At 41.1% G+C, this 16,908-nt stretch overlaps 1 protein-coding gene across 3 annotated transcripts in view; it reads right to left on the bottom strand.

Moving 5' to 3' along the window:
• CNBD1 (cyclic nucleotide binding domain containing 1) overlaps nt 1–16,908 on the bottom strand; it is a 565,408-nt gene that overhangs the window by 493,040 nt on the left and 55,460 nt on the right. For all 3 annotated transcript variants that reach the window (XM_023222920.2, XM_023222919.1, XM_023222918.1), the window contains exon 4: nt 2,726–2,884. In XM_023222920.2, coding sequence (XP_023078688.1) covers nt 2,726–2,884 — 159 coding nt within the window. The remainder of the gene's footprint in view (nt 1–2,725; nt 2,885–16,908) is intronic.

The raw sequence follows: 16,908 nt of genomic DNA, 5'->3' as shown, positions 1-16,908 counted from the left end.
CTGAATGTCATCATGAAAGTGGGAATGTCAGTCCTACAACCACAAGGAGCTGAATCCTGCCAACAACGATTTGAGCTTGGAAGAGGATTCCATGCTCCAGAAATGGTCACAGCCCAGTGGACACTCTGATGAAGATTTGTGAGACACTAAGCAGAGGACCAGCTAAATCTCACCCTGAGAGATAATAAATGTATGTTTTTGTAAGCCACTAAGTTTATGTTAATTAATTACAGAACAATACGAAGCTAATACATAGTGTCCCAAGAAGAGGAGAGAAAAGGCATGTACTATAGAACATAAATTGTGGATTTAGTGCATACATTGCCCTTTTACTTACTATTAATAGCTTGTCATAGCTACTTCAAAGCATTGATGTGAGGATTAAATCAGAAATGTTATATATAGAGCTTAAGGCTTTGTGTTAATATTAAACATCTCATAAAAGTGAGTTTCCTTCTCATTTACTCTCCTTCTGTAATTTGGTGGCTGTCACAGCAGTGAGTTTTGCCATGTCAAAGTCCTGGCTGCCCAATTCTGAGCCACTGAAAATGGGGATGTATATACTTCAGGATCTTCTCTACTGATCCATTTTCTCACACATGAGTGAGGAAGTGGGTTCTGGAAACTGACACTGATACATCTATTGTCCTAGGTATTTGAAAACAGGCCATTAAATAGCATCCATGGAGGTCCACAAAAGAATGCAGCAAAGTAACTTGTCTGTTCTTCACTGTACTCGGATAGCCTTCTACCGTGGTTCCTGCTTTTCATGGTAGTCCACTGTTAAGAAGGTACTAGGCTTCTTACCCATTTGCAGTTTCCATTCTGACATTGACCTGGATTTACCTCCCGGTATTTTAACATTGCAGTGCAGAATCATAGCTGCTTGGAAGTCCCTGTTACTGACCTCCTGCATCTCAGATCAGAAACTTTGTTATCTGGAAACTGCTATCGCATTATAGTAAAAAAGATAGGAATTACCGCTGCCATTAAAACTCTTACAGCCCAGCACAATCTGAAATCAGCAGAGTGATTCATGGGTTTCTGGAAACTAAAATTTTGGAATCTAATGCAATATTAATCAACATTAGCGTTTAATGGAATTAAAGTGACTGTAGCATAGTGTATCTTCAATCACTTTCAGTGTTTTAGTGATTTTCTACCAGTTAAAGAATATTTTTAACAAATTTCCTGTGCATATTCTAGTTGAATTTTCTAATTTTTTCAGCTTATAAGTTTAATTTTATTCTTCTATGACAGGTGGTTAAGATTTCCTTCTATAATTCCCTCGTACCTGCTTTACTGAAACGTGACTAGTATTCATTGTTTCCTTTTTGTTATTATAAGTTAAGGGCATCAAAAATCTGACCATTCTCAACTTTCCCGGAAGCTCTGATCATATTTCCTCAAATTTGCAATCATAGTCATGTGTCACTTAACAATGGGGACACATTCTGAGAAATGTGTCATGCGATTTTGTCATTCTGTAAACATCACAGAGTACACTTAAACAAACCTAGATAGTGTAGTCTACTATACACCTAGGCCAGCTGGTCTAGCCTGTTGCTCCTAGGCTACAAATCTGTACAGCATGTTACTGCACTGTATACTGTAGGCAGTTATACCATAATGGTATTTGTGTATCTAAACAAAGAAAAAGTTCATTCTTCAGAACATAAATGTCAAATTTTTAATTATTCATTCCCTGCTATTGAATTTTTTATGAAAACAATTCTAGTCTTGACACTTTTGATTTTGTTCCTGTTATCAATCTCAATTCCAATATCACATATTCTAGTTGAATCTCTTTTTTTCAGCTTACAAGTTTAATTTTACTCCCCTATGACAGGTGGTAAAGATTTTCTTCTATAATTTTCATGGTCCTCGTTTAACTTTAATTTTGTTCACCAATCCAATACCATCTTTGGTAATCAGCCTCCACTCAGATTTAATCTTCTCCTACCCACCATTCCTTCTCCAGGCAGTTGTGTCCCTATTAGAGCACAAAGTATTCTAGGAAATTAAAGACAATGGGGACAGGTGCAGTGGCTAACGCCTGTAATCCCAGGCTGCGGGAGGCCGAGGATCACCTGAGGTCACGAGTTCGAGACCAGCCTGGCCAACATGGTGAAACCCCCATCTCTACTAAAAACACAAAAATTAGCCAGGTGTGGTGGCAAGTGCCTGTAATCCCAGCTGAGGCAGGAGAATCACTTGAACCCAGGAGGTTGCAATAAGCCCAGATCATGCCATTGAGGCTGAGGTTGCAGCAGTGAGCCGAGATCATGCCATTGCACTCCAGCCTAGGGCACAAGAGCAAGACTTAAGTCTCACAAAAAAGGAATGTGTGGTAAGTTTATTTAAAGACTCCTGGATAAGGAAGACAGCTTAAATTCTGTGAAAAACCTTCAGATAAGCATAAGCTAAGGACATCTTTAACATAATTTTGAAATATCAGTAAATAATATGTACTATGCTTGCAGCTTAATTTTAAAATAATGGGTCACAGGTTTAGCATTATATCCATGACACACCATGAAGATTGAATTCATGAAGATTGTATTTATATAGAAACAAAATCTCCAGTGTGTCCATCTCTTCTGAATCAACCACAAGTGCTATATCATAACTAAAGTACACTTATCCAACAATAATAAACTTTAAAAAATAAAGACATTCCAAAGAATTACTCAACTAAAAGAAGGAGTATAATTTAAATACTTACAATTTCTTTAAGATAGCTAGGAATTCTTCAAAGTTCTCTGTGGCTCTTTTTGGTCTATATAAATTATGGCCACCATGTGCTCTCTCAACATACACAGCTACATTGTGAGAATCATCAGGTTGTTGATGTTGACTTTCCTCTTTGCCTTCACTGAGTTCCCTGAACAAGAAAATAGAGTATTTTATGCTGTTGTATACTGCACAAAAATTATTTACAGGGACTTTTACTATATTACCAGGAGTATAAATGCACTGTTTTGAGAAAATTTGTCAATTTAAGAACATATTCTTTTTAAATGCATTAGAATGTTTCAATCATGATAGCACAGTTATATATGTCATTCTGTTAAATGTAGAACTTAGAATATATGAAGTATTTTCAATGTATAGAATTTGATTACATGTATTATAACTGTTCTGAGCAAATGAAACACCTTTAATAATATATTAGGCTTACGTAATTTAGGAAAATATTTCAAGCCAATGGCTAACATCCTTTATACTCACACACTTGTTTTTCAGTGTTGTTTTAGCACCAAGGATATAATTTTATTATTTAACTTTTATTTACCCCTAGTAATCTATAAACATCTTGGAAGATAGCCACCATATCTTATTCTTGTGCTATGGTATGTTCAATACCTAAGTCCCTAAGAGATGTACAAATAAATGACCGTTTCCCATTCATATTTCTAGGATCAAGCATTTCTATTAAAAGGCCATTGAAAACTTATGGGTGAGAAATCCAACCAGTGCTGTCTATCTTTAAGAAAAAAATAGTAAGGCAGTTTGCAGAAATGAATCTGGATTACATCTTGATAACAGACCTTTAATTATATACATAGGAAGATTAAAAATTAAATATAAGATATGTGGAATCATAACAGCAATAGTAAATTATCATATTAACATATAACTTGTTGCATTCTTAAATGTGCTGGCTACTCTGCTAACCATTATGTGCACATCATCTCATTAACACTAACCATGTGATACCGTTTGGCTGTGTCCCCACCCAAATCTCATCTTGAATTGTAGCTCCCATAATTCCCATGTCTCATGGAGGGACCCAGTGGGAGATAATGGAATGATGGGGGCAGATCTTTCCCAGGCTGTTCTTATGATAGCGAGTAAGTCTTACAAGATCTGATGGTTTTATAAAGGAGAGCTCTCCTACACAAGCTCTCTATTTGCCTGTTCCCATGTAAGACATGACTTTGCTCCTCATTTGCTTTCCGACGTGATTGTGAGGTCTCCCCAGTCAAGTGAAACTGTGAGTCTATTAAACCTCTTTCTTTGATAAATTACCCAGTGTTGGGTATGTCTTTATTAGCCGTGTGAGAACAGATGAATACAGAAAATTGGTACCAGTAAGTGTGGAAGTGACTTTGGAACTGGGCAACAGGCAGAGACAGCAAGAGTTTGGAAGGCTCAGAAGAAGACAGGAAGATGTGGGAAATTTTGTAACTTCCGAGAGACTTGATGAATGGCTTTGACCAAAATGCTTATAGAGATATCGGCAAAAAAGTCCAGGCTGAGTTGGTCTCAGATGGAGACGAGGAACTTGTTGGAAACTTAAATAAAGGTGACTCTTGCTATGTTTTAGCAGAGACTGGCAGCATTTTGCACTAGCCCTAGTGATCTGTGGCACTTTGAACTTGAGGGAGATGATTTAGAGTATCTAGCAGAAGAAATTTCCAAGCTGCAAAGTGTTCAAGAGGTGACTTGGGTGCTATAAAATGCATTCAGCTTTATGTATTCAGAAAGATATGGCTTGGAATTGGAACTTATGTTTAAAAGGGAAGCAGAGCATAAAAGTTCAGAAAATTTGCTGCCTGACAACGCAGTAGAAAAGAAAAACCTATTTTCTGAGGAGAAATTCAAGCTGGTTGCAGAAATTTGCATAACAAGGAGCCAAATGGTAATCTCCAAGACAAGGGGGAAAATGTCTCCAGGCCATGTCAGAGAACTTCATGGCAGCCCCTACCATCACAAGACACACCGCCTAGGAGGAAAAATGGTTTCATGGGTCTCACCCAGAGCCTTGCTGCTTTGTACAGTCTCAGGACTTGGTGCCCCATGTCCCAGCCATGGCTAAAAGGGGCCAACGTAGAGGTCAGGCCATTGCTTCAGAGGGTACAAGTCTACACATGGTGTTGAGCCTGCAGGTGCACAGAAGTCAAAAATTGAGGTTTGGGAACCTCTGCCTAGATTTCAGTCTCATAGGCAGATGACACCTGCTTTGGCTCAGACAACACTTTGGACTGTGGACTTTTGAGTTAATGCTGAAATGAGTTACGACTTTAGGGGACTGTTGGGAAGACACAATTAGTTTTGAAATGTGAGGACATGAGATTTTGGAGGGGCCAGGGTCAGAATGATATGGTTTAGCTGTGTCCCCCACCCAAATCCCATCTTGAATTGTAGCTCCTTAATTCCCACATGTTGTGGGAGGGACCCAGTGGGAGGTAATTGAATCATGGGGGTAGGTCTCTCCCATGCTGTTCTCACAATAGTAAGTCTCATGAGATCTGATGGTTTTATAAAGGAGAGTTTCCCTACACAAGCTCTCTCTTTGCCTGCTGCCATGTAAGATGTGACTTTGCCCCTCCTCCACCTTCTACCATGATTGTGTGGCCTACCCCAGCCATGTGGAACTGTTAGTCAACTAAACCTCTTTCCTTTGTAAATTATTCAGTCTCAGGTATGTCTTTATTAGCAGTGTGAGAACAGATGAATACACAATACACCATGTGAGTAGGCAATATTATCCTCAGTTTATAAAATAAGGAAACTGTAACTAAAAGAGTTTATATAAATTTTCTAAACTCTCACAGCTAGTAGAGTTGGAAAGACTTTTTTCATCCTTCTGCTTTTCACAATTACCTGTACCTTTGAATTTTTAATAAAGCTTGATACTGGGTAAAATCTGATTCTTAGAAGTCTAATTTGGTAACCTACTTCTTTATATTATTCTCAATCCCTATATTCTTTTTTTTTTTTTTTTTCCTGAGACAGAGTCTTGCCCTGTTGCCCAGGCTGGAGTGCGGTGGTGCAATCTCAGCTCACTGCAAGCTCCACTTCCTGGGTTCACACGATTCTCCTGCCTCATCCTCCTGAGTAGCTGGGACTACAGGAGCCCACCACCACACCTGGCTAATTTTTTTGTATTTTTATGTAGAGACAAGGACTCATGGTGTTAGCCAGGATGGTTTCGTTCTCCTGACCTCATGATCCACCTGCCTCTGCCTCCCGAAGTGCTGGGATTATAGGTGTGAGCCACCGCGCCTGGCCTCAATCCCTACATATTTTTTTCCAAACAAATTCTACATGTTCCATAAGATTTTTACAAAATACGTAACATTTGTATTATCATATTACTTGTATATGTGTGATAATATTTCCGTATCTAATGTAATTAGGAGTTTTTAATTTTATAATTTGAATGATCACTGTGGTTGTAGAGTAAAACTGTTTTTCCCTTTTTCTTTAGTAATCAGCTACATTACTGAGCTCGCCCTTTTCAGTTGGTTATTGTAAGGATTTTTCAGTTAGTAATAAAAAGAGGCACAGATAAAACAAATTAGAAAGAAATATATTGCTTTAAATGACTTTTTTTTTTTTTTTGAGAAGGGATCTTTGTCACCCAGGCTGGAGTGCAATGGCATGATATCGGCTTACTGCAACCTCTGCCTCCCAGCTCATGGGATCCTCCCACCTCAGCCTCCCAAGTAGCTGGTACTACAGGTGCAAACCACCAATGCCCAGCTACTTTTTTTTAAGAGATGATTTTTGCCATGTTGGCCAGGCTGGTCTCAAACTCCTGAGCTCAAAGTGATGCACTCCTGCCTCAACCTCCCAAAGTGCTATGATTACAGGTATGAGTCACTATGCTCAGACCCCGAATGCATGTTTTTTAAAAAAGAAAAACTGATAATTCATGAGCTAAGGTTTGATCTCAAAAAATGAGAAGAAGAAGAAAGAGCCAGTTATACTCAAAATAAGTATAAGGAAATATATAATAAAGGAGAAAAACTGTTAGAGCAATAAAACCAAAACTTAGTTATTTAGAAATCTAATAAACTTGCAAAAATAACGTCTAATAAACTTGGCAAAAAAATTTTCGAGAACAAAAACAGAAAAGGCAGACATAAATTATGTCAGAAATGGAAAGGGAGACAAGTAACCACCATCCTGAAGTTTGTTTCTAGTATTCTGTTGGTTTTCATTATAGATTTATCAAAGATATATGTATTCATTTAAAAAAATCATTTAAATTTTTTATATTTTAAACTTTATAAAAAGAAGTGATTCTTATGGATTCTGTAACTTGCTTTTCTTGTTGTATTCAACATTGTGTACATGAGATTCAATAACTAATTCATTCATTTTACTGCTTTATGGGATTTCATTATAGGTATGTACCACAAAGGCTTTGGGGGGAGTTTGTTTTGTTTTTTCATTTTTCTAGTCTGTAGGAAACTGGATTTTTGTTAAGTTTGTTTGTTTTTTTTGTTTTGTATACAAGCGTGGCTACTATTACCAGTCTTATATAAGTAAGACTTCTCCAACAGATATGCCCAAGAGTAAAAGGCTATTTCCAAAGCTAGGATATGAGGAGCCTCAGAAATTATAGACTCCAAAATTGGGGGGGATATTCTTCCTATTCATATGATGAGAAGTGAGGACAAAAGGCATCACTCTTCCAACGCTGGAAATCCCATCCCTCCCTCAGGGTATGGCCCTCACTCCGACCTCTCTCAGTCTTCTTTGTAGCCTAGGAGGAAAGGCAAGGGTGCAGGTTTTCAAGAATGTGTCGGTAAGGGCCACTCAATACCACCTTCCTCCATCCTCTTTGTGGTCTAAGAGGAAAACAAGTGTTTCCGCTGCTGCTTCGGTGAGCGCGACTATTCCGAACGTCAGGGTCCAGGGACCATCGCAGGTTATTGGGTGGGGGAAAGATAAAACAGACTAAAACCGTGGGTGGTTTTTTTCTTTCAGATGGGAAACACCCAGGCCTCAACAAGCTCTCCCTTGAAATGAAGCCATTGGAACCAATTTGACCCTCAAACCCTGAAAAAGAAGCTGCTTATTTTTTTCTGCACTATGGCCTGGCCCCAATATTCTCTCTCTGATGGGAAAAAATGGCCACATGAGGGAAGTATAAATTACAATACTATCCTGCAGCTTGACCTTTTCTGTAAGAGGGAAGGCAAATGGAGTGAAATACCTTATATCCAAGCTTTCCTTTCATTGAAGGGTAATCCACAACTATGCACAACTTGCAGTCTATGTCCCACAGGAGAACCTGTCAGCTTACCTTCATATCCTAGCCTCCCTACAGCTCCCCTTCCTATTAGTGATAAGCCTCATCTAATTTCCCCACCCAGAAGGAAACAAGCAAAGAAATCTACAAGGGACCACAAACCCTCCCAGCTATCAGGTATGTCCCCTTCAAGCTGCAGGGGGAGGGGAATTTGGCCCAACCCGGGTACATGTCCCTTTCTCCCTCTCTGACTTAAAGCAGATCAAGGTAGACCTGGGGAAGTTTTCAGATGATCCTGATAGGTATACAGATGTCCTACAAGGTCTAGGGCAAACCTTCGACCTCACTTGGAGAAGTGTCATGCTATTATCAGATCAAACCCTGGCCTTTAATGAAAAGAATGCGGCTTTAGCCACAACCCGAGAGTTTGAAGATACCTGGTATCTTACTCAAGTAAATTATAGAATGACAGCCGAAGAAAGGGACAAATTCCCTAGCAGTCAGCAAGCCATCCCCAGTATGGATCCCCACCGGGACCTCGACTCAGATCATGGGGACTGGAGTCTCAAACATCTGTTGACCTGTGTTCTAGAAGGACTAAGGAGAATTAGGAAAAAGCTCATGAATTATTCAGTGATGTCCACCATAACTCAGGGAAAGGAAGAAAATTCTACTGCCTTCCTCAAGCAGTATGGGAGGCCTTCAGAAAATATACTCCCATGTCACCCGACTCCCTTGAGGGTCAATTGATCCTAAAAGATAAGTTTATTACCCAATCAGCTGCAGGTATCAGGAGAAAGCTCCAAAAGCTAGCCCTGGGCCCTGAACAAAATTTGGAGGCATTATTAAACCTGGCAGCCTTGGTGTTCTATGATAGGGACCAAGAGGAAGAAACAAGCTGAAAAGGAAAAGCGAGATAAGAAAAAGGCCACAGCCTCGGTCATGGCCCTCAGACAAACGAACCTTGGTGGTTCAGAAAGGACAGAAAACGGAGTAGGCCAATCACCCAGTAGAGCTTGTTGTCAGTGTGGTTTGCAAGGACACTTTAAAAAAAAAATTGTGCAATGAGAAACAAGCCACCCCCTCGCCCATGTCCACTATGCTGAGGCAATCACTGGAAGGTGCACAGTCCAAAAGGACAAAAGTTCTCTGGGCCAGAAGCCCCCAACCAGATGATCCAACAACAGGACTGAGGGTCCCCAGGGCAAGTGCCAACTCACATCATCACCCTCACTGAGCTCCGGGTAAGTTTAACCATTGAGGGCCAGGAAACTGACTTCTTCCTGGACACTGGCATAGCCTTCTCAACATTAATCTCCTGCCCTGCACAGCTGTCCTCAAGGTCAGTTACCATCCGAGGAATCCTGGGACAGCCTGTAACCAGGTATTTCTCCCACCTCCTCAGTTATAAGGAGACTTTGCTCTTTTCACATGCCTTTCTTGTTATGCCTGAAAGTCCCACACCCTTATTAGGGAGGGACATATTAGCCAAAGCTGGAGCTATTATCTACATGAATGTAGGGAACAAGTTACCCATCTGTTGTCCACTACTTGAGGAAGGAAACAATCCTGAAGTCTAGGCCTTGGAAGGACAATTCAGAAGGGCAAAAAATGCCCACCCAGTCCAAATCAGACTAGAAGACCCCACCACTTTTCCTTACCAAAGGCAATATCCCTTAAGGCCTGAAGCTCATAAAGGATTACAGGATATTGTTAGACATTTAAAAGTTTAAGGTTAATAAGAAAATGCAGCAGTCCCTGCAACACCCCAATTCTAGGAGTACAAAAACTGAACGGTCAGTGGAGACTAGTGCAAAATCTTAGACTCATCAACGAGGCAGTAATTCCTCTATATCCAGATGTAACCAACCCCTATACCCTGCTCTCTCAAATACCAGAGGAAGCAGAACGGTCCACTGTTCTGGACCTCAAGGATGCTTCCTTCTGCGAATGCACTCTGATCCCCAGTTTCCCTTTGCCTTTGAGGATCCCACAGACCACATGTCCCAACTTACGTGGACGGTCTTGTCCCAAGGGTTCAGGGATAGCCCTCATCTGTTTGGTCATGCACTGGCTCAAGATCTAGGCCATTTCTCAAGTCCAGGCATTCTGGTCCTTCAGTATGTGGATGAATTACTTTTGGCTACCAGTTCGGAAGCCTCCTGCCAGCAGGCTACTCCAGATCTTTTGACCTTTCTAGCTAATCAAAAGGTACAAGGCATCTAAATCGAAGGCCCAGCTCTGCCTACAACAAGTCAAATATCTAGGCCTAATCTTAGCCAGAGGAAGCAGGGCCCTCAGCAAAGAACAAATACAGCCTATACTGGCTTGTCCTCCCTAAGACATTAAAACAGTTGCGGGGGTTCCTTGGGATCACCGGTTTTTGCCGACTATGGATCCCTGGATACAGAAAGATGGCCAGGCCACTCTATACTCTAATCAAGGAGACCCAGGGGGCAAATACTCATCTAGCAGAATGGGAACCAGAGGTAGAAACAGACTTCAAAACCTTAAAGCAGGCCCTAGTATAGGCTCCAGCCTTAAGCCTTCCCAGAGGACAAAATTTCCCTTTATATGTCAGAGAGAGAGCAGGAATAGCTCTTGGAGTCCTTACTCAGACTCATGTGACAACCCCACAACCAGCTGCATACCTAAGTAAGGAAATTGATAAAGGAGCAAATGGCTGGCCTCACTGTTTACTGATAGTTGCAGTGGTGGCCATCTTAGCATCAAAGGCTATCAAAATAATTCAAGGAAAGGATCTCACCGTTTAGACTACTCATGATGTAAATGGCATATTAGTTGCCAAAGAAAATTTATGGCTATCAGACAACTGCCTGCTTAGATACCAGGCACTACTCCTTGAGGGACCGGTGCTTCAAATTCACATGTGTGCAGCCCTCAACCCTGCTATTTTTCTCCCAGAGGATGGGGAACCAACCGAGCATGACTGCCAACAAATTGTTGCCAAGACCTATGCTGCCTGAGAGAATCTCTTAGAAGTCGCCTTAGCGAATCCTGACCTTAACCTATGTACCAATGGAAGTTCATTTGTGGAGAATGGGATATGAATGGCAGGTTATGCCATAGTTAGTGATGTAACAGTACTTGAAAGTAAGCCTCTTCCCCCAGGGACCAGCGCCCAGTTAGCAGAACTAGTGGTGCTTACCTGAGCCTTAGAACTGGGAAGGGAAAAAAGAATAAATGTGTATACAGATAGCAAGTATGCTAATATAATCCTACATGTCCTTGCTGCAATGTGGAAAGGGAGTTCCTAACCTCTGGGGGAACCCCCATTAAATACCACAAAGAAATCATGGAATTATTGCATGCAATGCAAAAACCCAGAGGTGGCAGTCTTACACTGCTGGAGCCATCAAAAAGGTGAAGGAGAAAGGCAGAAGAAAACTGTTGGACAGACGCTGAGGCCACAGTTGCTGCCAGGCAGAACCTCCCATTAGAAATGCCTATGAAAGGACCCTTGGTATGGAACAACCCTCTCCAAGAGATTAAGCCCCAGTATTCCCTGACTGAAACAGAATGGGGACTTTCGCAGGGGCATAGTTTTCTCCCCTCAGGGTGGTGAACGACAGAAGAGGAAAAGGTACTCGTACCCAAAGCCAGCCAGTGGAAAATACTTAACACCCTCCACCAAATTTTTCATACAGGTATTGAGAACACTCATCAAATGGCCAAATCCCTATTTACAGGACCAACTCTCCTACAAACCATCTGACAAGTAGTCAAAGCCTGTGATGTGTGCCAAGAGAATAATTGCTTGGTTCATCATAAGGCCCCTCTAGGGGAACAAAAAATAAGGCACTATCCCAGAGATGACTGGCAGTTAGACTTCACCCATATGCCTAAGTCAAGGGGATTTCAATATTTGTTGGTCTGTGTTGATACCTTCACAAATTGGATAGAAGCCTGCAAATAGAGAAGGCTCAGGAAGTGGTTAAAGTCCTAATTCATGAAATAATTCCTAGATTTAGGCTTCCTCAAAGCTTACAAAGCGACAATGGTCTGGCTTTTAAAGCCACGGTAACTCAGGGAATTTCCAGGGTGCTAGGGATACAATATAACCTTCACTGTACCTGGAGGCCACAATCCTCAGGGAAGGTCGTAAAGACAAGAAACTCATCTCCCATGTTCTACTCTCTTGCCCATGGCCTCGCTGAGAATCCGAAATTCTCCTCACAAAATGGGGCTCAGTCCATATGAAATGCTGTATGGACGACCTTTTCTCACAAATACTTCCTACTTGATCAGGAAAGGCCAACTTGGTCAAGAATATAACTTCTTTGGCAAGATATCAACAAAACCTTAAAAACCTACCTGAAGAATGTCAGAGACAAGGGGACAGAGTTGTTCCAACAAGGAGATGCAGTATTGGTCAAGTCCCTTCCCTCTACCTCCCCATCTATGGATTACTTGTGGGAAGGACCATACTCAGTAATCCTCTCTACTCCCACTGCAGTTAAGGTGGCAAGAATGGAATCTTGGATTCACCATACCAGAGTTAAACTTTGGACACCCCGTGAGGAACCTGTGAAACCGTCAGCTCAGGAGTCCCAAGATCAGCCAGACCAGCTTTGAATTATTGAAGGACTTGCTTCTCCTATTTCAGAAGGAAATATCCCAGACTAAAAAGGCTGATCCTGAGGAAAAACCCCTTCCTACTTAAAAAAGATAAGTGAAAACCTATTTAATCTTTAACACCTCTCCTTGCCCCTTTAATGGAATCCTTTTACTGTTTCATCACATTATTAAGCAGTATACTAACCATACCCTTCGCAGTGGGAATATATAATGTAGCTCCTGCCAGGATGAAAATCCTAATCACATCAACCTTTTTCACTGTCTTAGCTTTCCAAGCCCCTTTATGCAACCAACACAACCCGTTATCAGGCCTGCCCCTGGGGTACCTACTATCCCGTCAGTGTAATTACACCCTACAACTTCAAGCCCCAACTGATCATAGTAACTTCTGAGTCACCTAAACAGGTCCATTCAAACCACTTGTCTCCTTCTCAGGGCCCCCTAAAATCATCACCTTCTCCCTGCTTAACAGTCTGGGTTTTATAATGGCAAATGTACTCCCTGCATGACCATTCAACCCTGGGCCCCCTGCAGCAGTGCCCCCAACATTAATGAATGCCTTCTTATCCCCTCTTTCAGTTACTCTCTTGAATGGTTCCTAGTAGATACAAAATAGTTTTTTCTCCAATGGGAAAAATAGAACACAGGGAGCCACTCAGTTTGCTCCCAACACCCCTTTCCAATCACTCACTAGAGCTACCTTGGCAAGTACTCTAGGAGTATGGGAAAATGAAAACAACAAACTCACACAACTTTTTTAATATACACAGCCAGTTCTGTCTACCCAGCCAAGGCATATTCTTCTTATGTGGAACTCCAGTCTATATCTTCTTCCCCACCAACTGGACAGGCACCTGAACCTTAGTCTTCCTAAGTCCCAACATTGACATTGCCCCAGGAAATCAGACCTTATCAGTGCTGCTCAAAGCTCAAGTCTATCAGCAAAGGGTCATACAACTAATACCCCTTCTTATAGGGTTATGAATGACCACTGCTACAGGAGCCAGAATAGCCAGTTTATCTACTTCATTATCCTACTACCCACACACTCTCAAAGGATTTCTCGGACAGTTTGTGGGAAATGACAGGGTCTGTCCTTACTCTGCAATCCCAGGTGGACTCTTTGCCAGCGGTGACTCTCCAAGACTGCTGGGGCCTGGACTTCCTCACTGCTGAGAGGGGAGTACTCTGCACCTTCTTAGGGAAAGAGTGTTGTTTTTACACCAACCAGTCGGGGATAGTATGAGACACCATCCGGTGTTTACAGGAAAAGGCTTCTGAAATCAGACAATGCCTTTCCAACTCTTATACCAACCTCTGGAGGTGGGCAACATGGCTTCCCCCCTTTCTAGGTCCTGTGACAGCCATCTTGCTATTACTCACCTTTAGGCCCTGTATTTTTAACCTCTTCGTCAAATTTGTTTCCTCCAGGTCAAGGCCATCAAGCTACAGATGGTCTTACAAGTGGATCCCCAAATGAGCTCAACTCACAACTTCCACTGAGGACACTTGGACCAACCCACTGGCCCTTTGGCCTAGAGAGTTCTCCTTTGGAGGACACTACAATTGCAGGGCCCCTTCTTAACCTCTATCCAGCAGGAAGTAGCTAGAATAGTCATCACCCAGTTCCCAACAGCAGTTGGCATCCTGTTTAGAGGGGAGATTGAGAGGAGAGGCCAGCTGGACTTCCTGGGTCAAGTGGCGACTTGGAGAACTTTCCTGTCTTACAAAAGGATTGTAAAATGCACCAATGAGCGCATTGTGAAACGCACCAATCAGCAGGATTCTAAAAGTAGCCAATCATGGGGAAGAATGAAAAAAGTGCACTCTAATAAGACAGAAATGGAACATGGGAGGGGACAATAAGGGAATAAAAGTTGGCCACCCCAGCCAGCAGTGGCAACCCATTCAGGTTCCCTTCCACCCTGTGGAAGCTTTGTCCTTTCACTCTTCACAATAAACCTTACTACTATGCCATCTTTAAGAGCTGTAACACTCACCGTGAAGGTCCGCAGCTCCATTCTTGAAGTCAGCGAGACTACGACCCTACCAGCAGGAATCAACTCTAGACACAGGATTACAGGCACCCTCTACCACATCTGGCTAATTCTTTTTTTTTTTTTAATATTTTCAGTAGAGATGGTGTTTCACCATGTTAGCAAGGCTGGTCACAAACTCATGACCTCAAGTGATCCACCCACCTTGGCCTCCCAAAGTGCATACATTCTTGTATTATAGCTCTTACAAACTTTTTTCCTTTATCAGTACCCAAAATCTTTCTTTACTGCCTTTACCCCCAGTCCTATCATCACACACAGACAGACAGACACACACACACACACACACACACACACACACTTTTTGGTGAGCCCATATATATTTTACTAGGTAGTAATTAGAGCCAGAGTAATATACAGACTCTTTCTTAAGATGTTTGCTGTAAGATTCTTCCATCATTTTTTAAAATAAAAACTGAAGTCAGCCTCACTCATAAAAATACTAATTAAATTCAGTACCCTAAGTACACTAAGTTAACTCCATCTGTTAAGCTTAGCTTAATTATCACTAGTACCAAATGAGGGAAATAACTATGGGTAAATTCTCACTCCAGGATATAAGTTGGCAAATTCCAGGCTTTATCTTGTGCTAACCAAGAGTGCTGACTTTGTTCCACACGTTGCCAAACATATCCAAAGTTAAAATTGAGGAGTCCAAGGCAAGTTCCATCATAAACTCTTGACAGTCAATATTGGAATCCTGTCATCTCTTATAATATAAGAAAGAATATTTTAAGGTTAGAGAGAAGTAAGCAATATTTCCCTGGTTTCTACTAAAGTAATGTCTGTGCCAAACTCAAGGTCTTCTCTTTCCATTTCCAAAAATGCAATAGAAAAATATGCAGCTAAAAATCAACAGTTGGACTTACATGTATTCTTTAGGCCAAAGTAGCAATACATTTTCCAGAATATATAGAAGCTACAGAAACATATAAGAAAGTCAATTTATTCAGAGATTATTATACAGATTTACTTCCTAAGTACAAATTCAAATTAAAGAAGCAAATTAAAAAGTTGGGATACCTTAAGATAAGCTTTAATATATAGCAGTATATTAATATGCATTTATAAAATAATCATCAAATATCATGTTCCATCTTCACTCATAGCCTAAATTCCTTCTGTTTATAATTCAATTCAAGAAACATTTGTTGAACTCCTAAGTCAGGCAAAAACAATATTGTCTTCACTGTCTCAGCTCCCAGGTATGAATCATTTCCATTTTCCGCTTTAACCACTCTACCTTTTCCACCCACAGAACATTGCTGAACTAGTCACACACCTGAATAATTACAAATCTACATTATCTAATTTTAATGGATCTTTGATTTTGTTTAGCATTCCTAAATTAGCTGTTTGTGGAGTTCCTACACCCTCATCTTGATGACTCTCATCTAGCTCCTTTTTCAACCCCATTTTCACATTCTGTAGACAACTTGTCTTGGTTCAAATGCTCTCTACCTACAATTATTACTAATCATTGAGAAATAATGAGAAAATATCGTTCTAGCCATTCAGGTATACAGTCACTCAAGCAAAACTTACAGAAAATGTGGCCTGTGAATTTTCAGAGTTTCTTTTTCCTTTCATTGTAACCTTCTCAAGCAGATTTTAGTCCCATAGTGCTAAGTAATGAATGGGGCATCTAATTGGGAAAATAGAAACTCCAATTTAAGGACATAGGGAGGTACATTTCCTGCTACCAATAGTAACACAACCTGAAAAATGCCCCAAACTTTCAACTATATCCTTTTGAATTGAATTGAATGGAACATACCCCTTTTAAATCAAAGTTGGGCTTTTCTCCCTACGTTGCATATGGTCATGCCAGCTGGGACCCATTGGTCCCTTAGCGTCTTCATATGGTCCCATGGAAATCCATGAAAGTGTAAAGCTCTCCCTAAGATTTCAGCAGTTCCCCAGAAGATTCTGTTCGGATGTCACCTCTCCTTCTATGATTCTTCTTTAAATGCTCTCTTTATTCTACGGCTTGTTTACCCAGAAATGAATCCAATTTTTCCTAACATCTTCTCAACAAAACTGAACTAAATGAAAGCAACCATGCAGAGCACTTGAAATTAGAACTTACCAAATACTGAGGATATCCTAAAGAGATGTTGCATTGAGGCAGGAGAATAGGGTCTGGAGGCAGGGAATCTACGGCCTATTTGTGCTGACTTCTTAAAAGAGAAAACACCAAAGGCTGGGGGTAGGGAATCTGAATCCAATTTGTGCTGATTTCCCAAAGCTGGGTCAAAAGGA

Source organism: Piliocolobus tephrosceles, chromosome 7 (assembly GCF_002776525.5).
Source record: "Piliocolobus tephrosceles isolate RC106 chromosome 7, ASM277652v3, whole genome shotgun sequence".
Lineage (NCBI taxonomy): Eukaryota > Metazoa > Chordata > Mammalia > Primates > Cercopithecidae > Piliocolobus > Piliocolobus tephrosceles.
The sequence above is the reverse complement of the archived record's forward strand: the minus strand, read 5'-3'. Positions and strand labels throughout refer to the sequence as shown.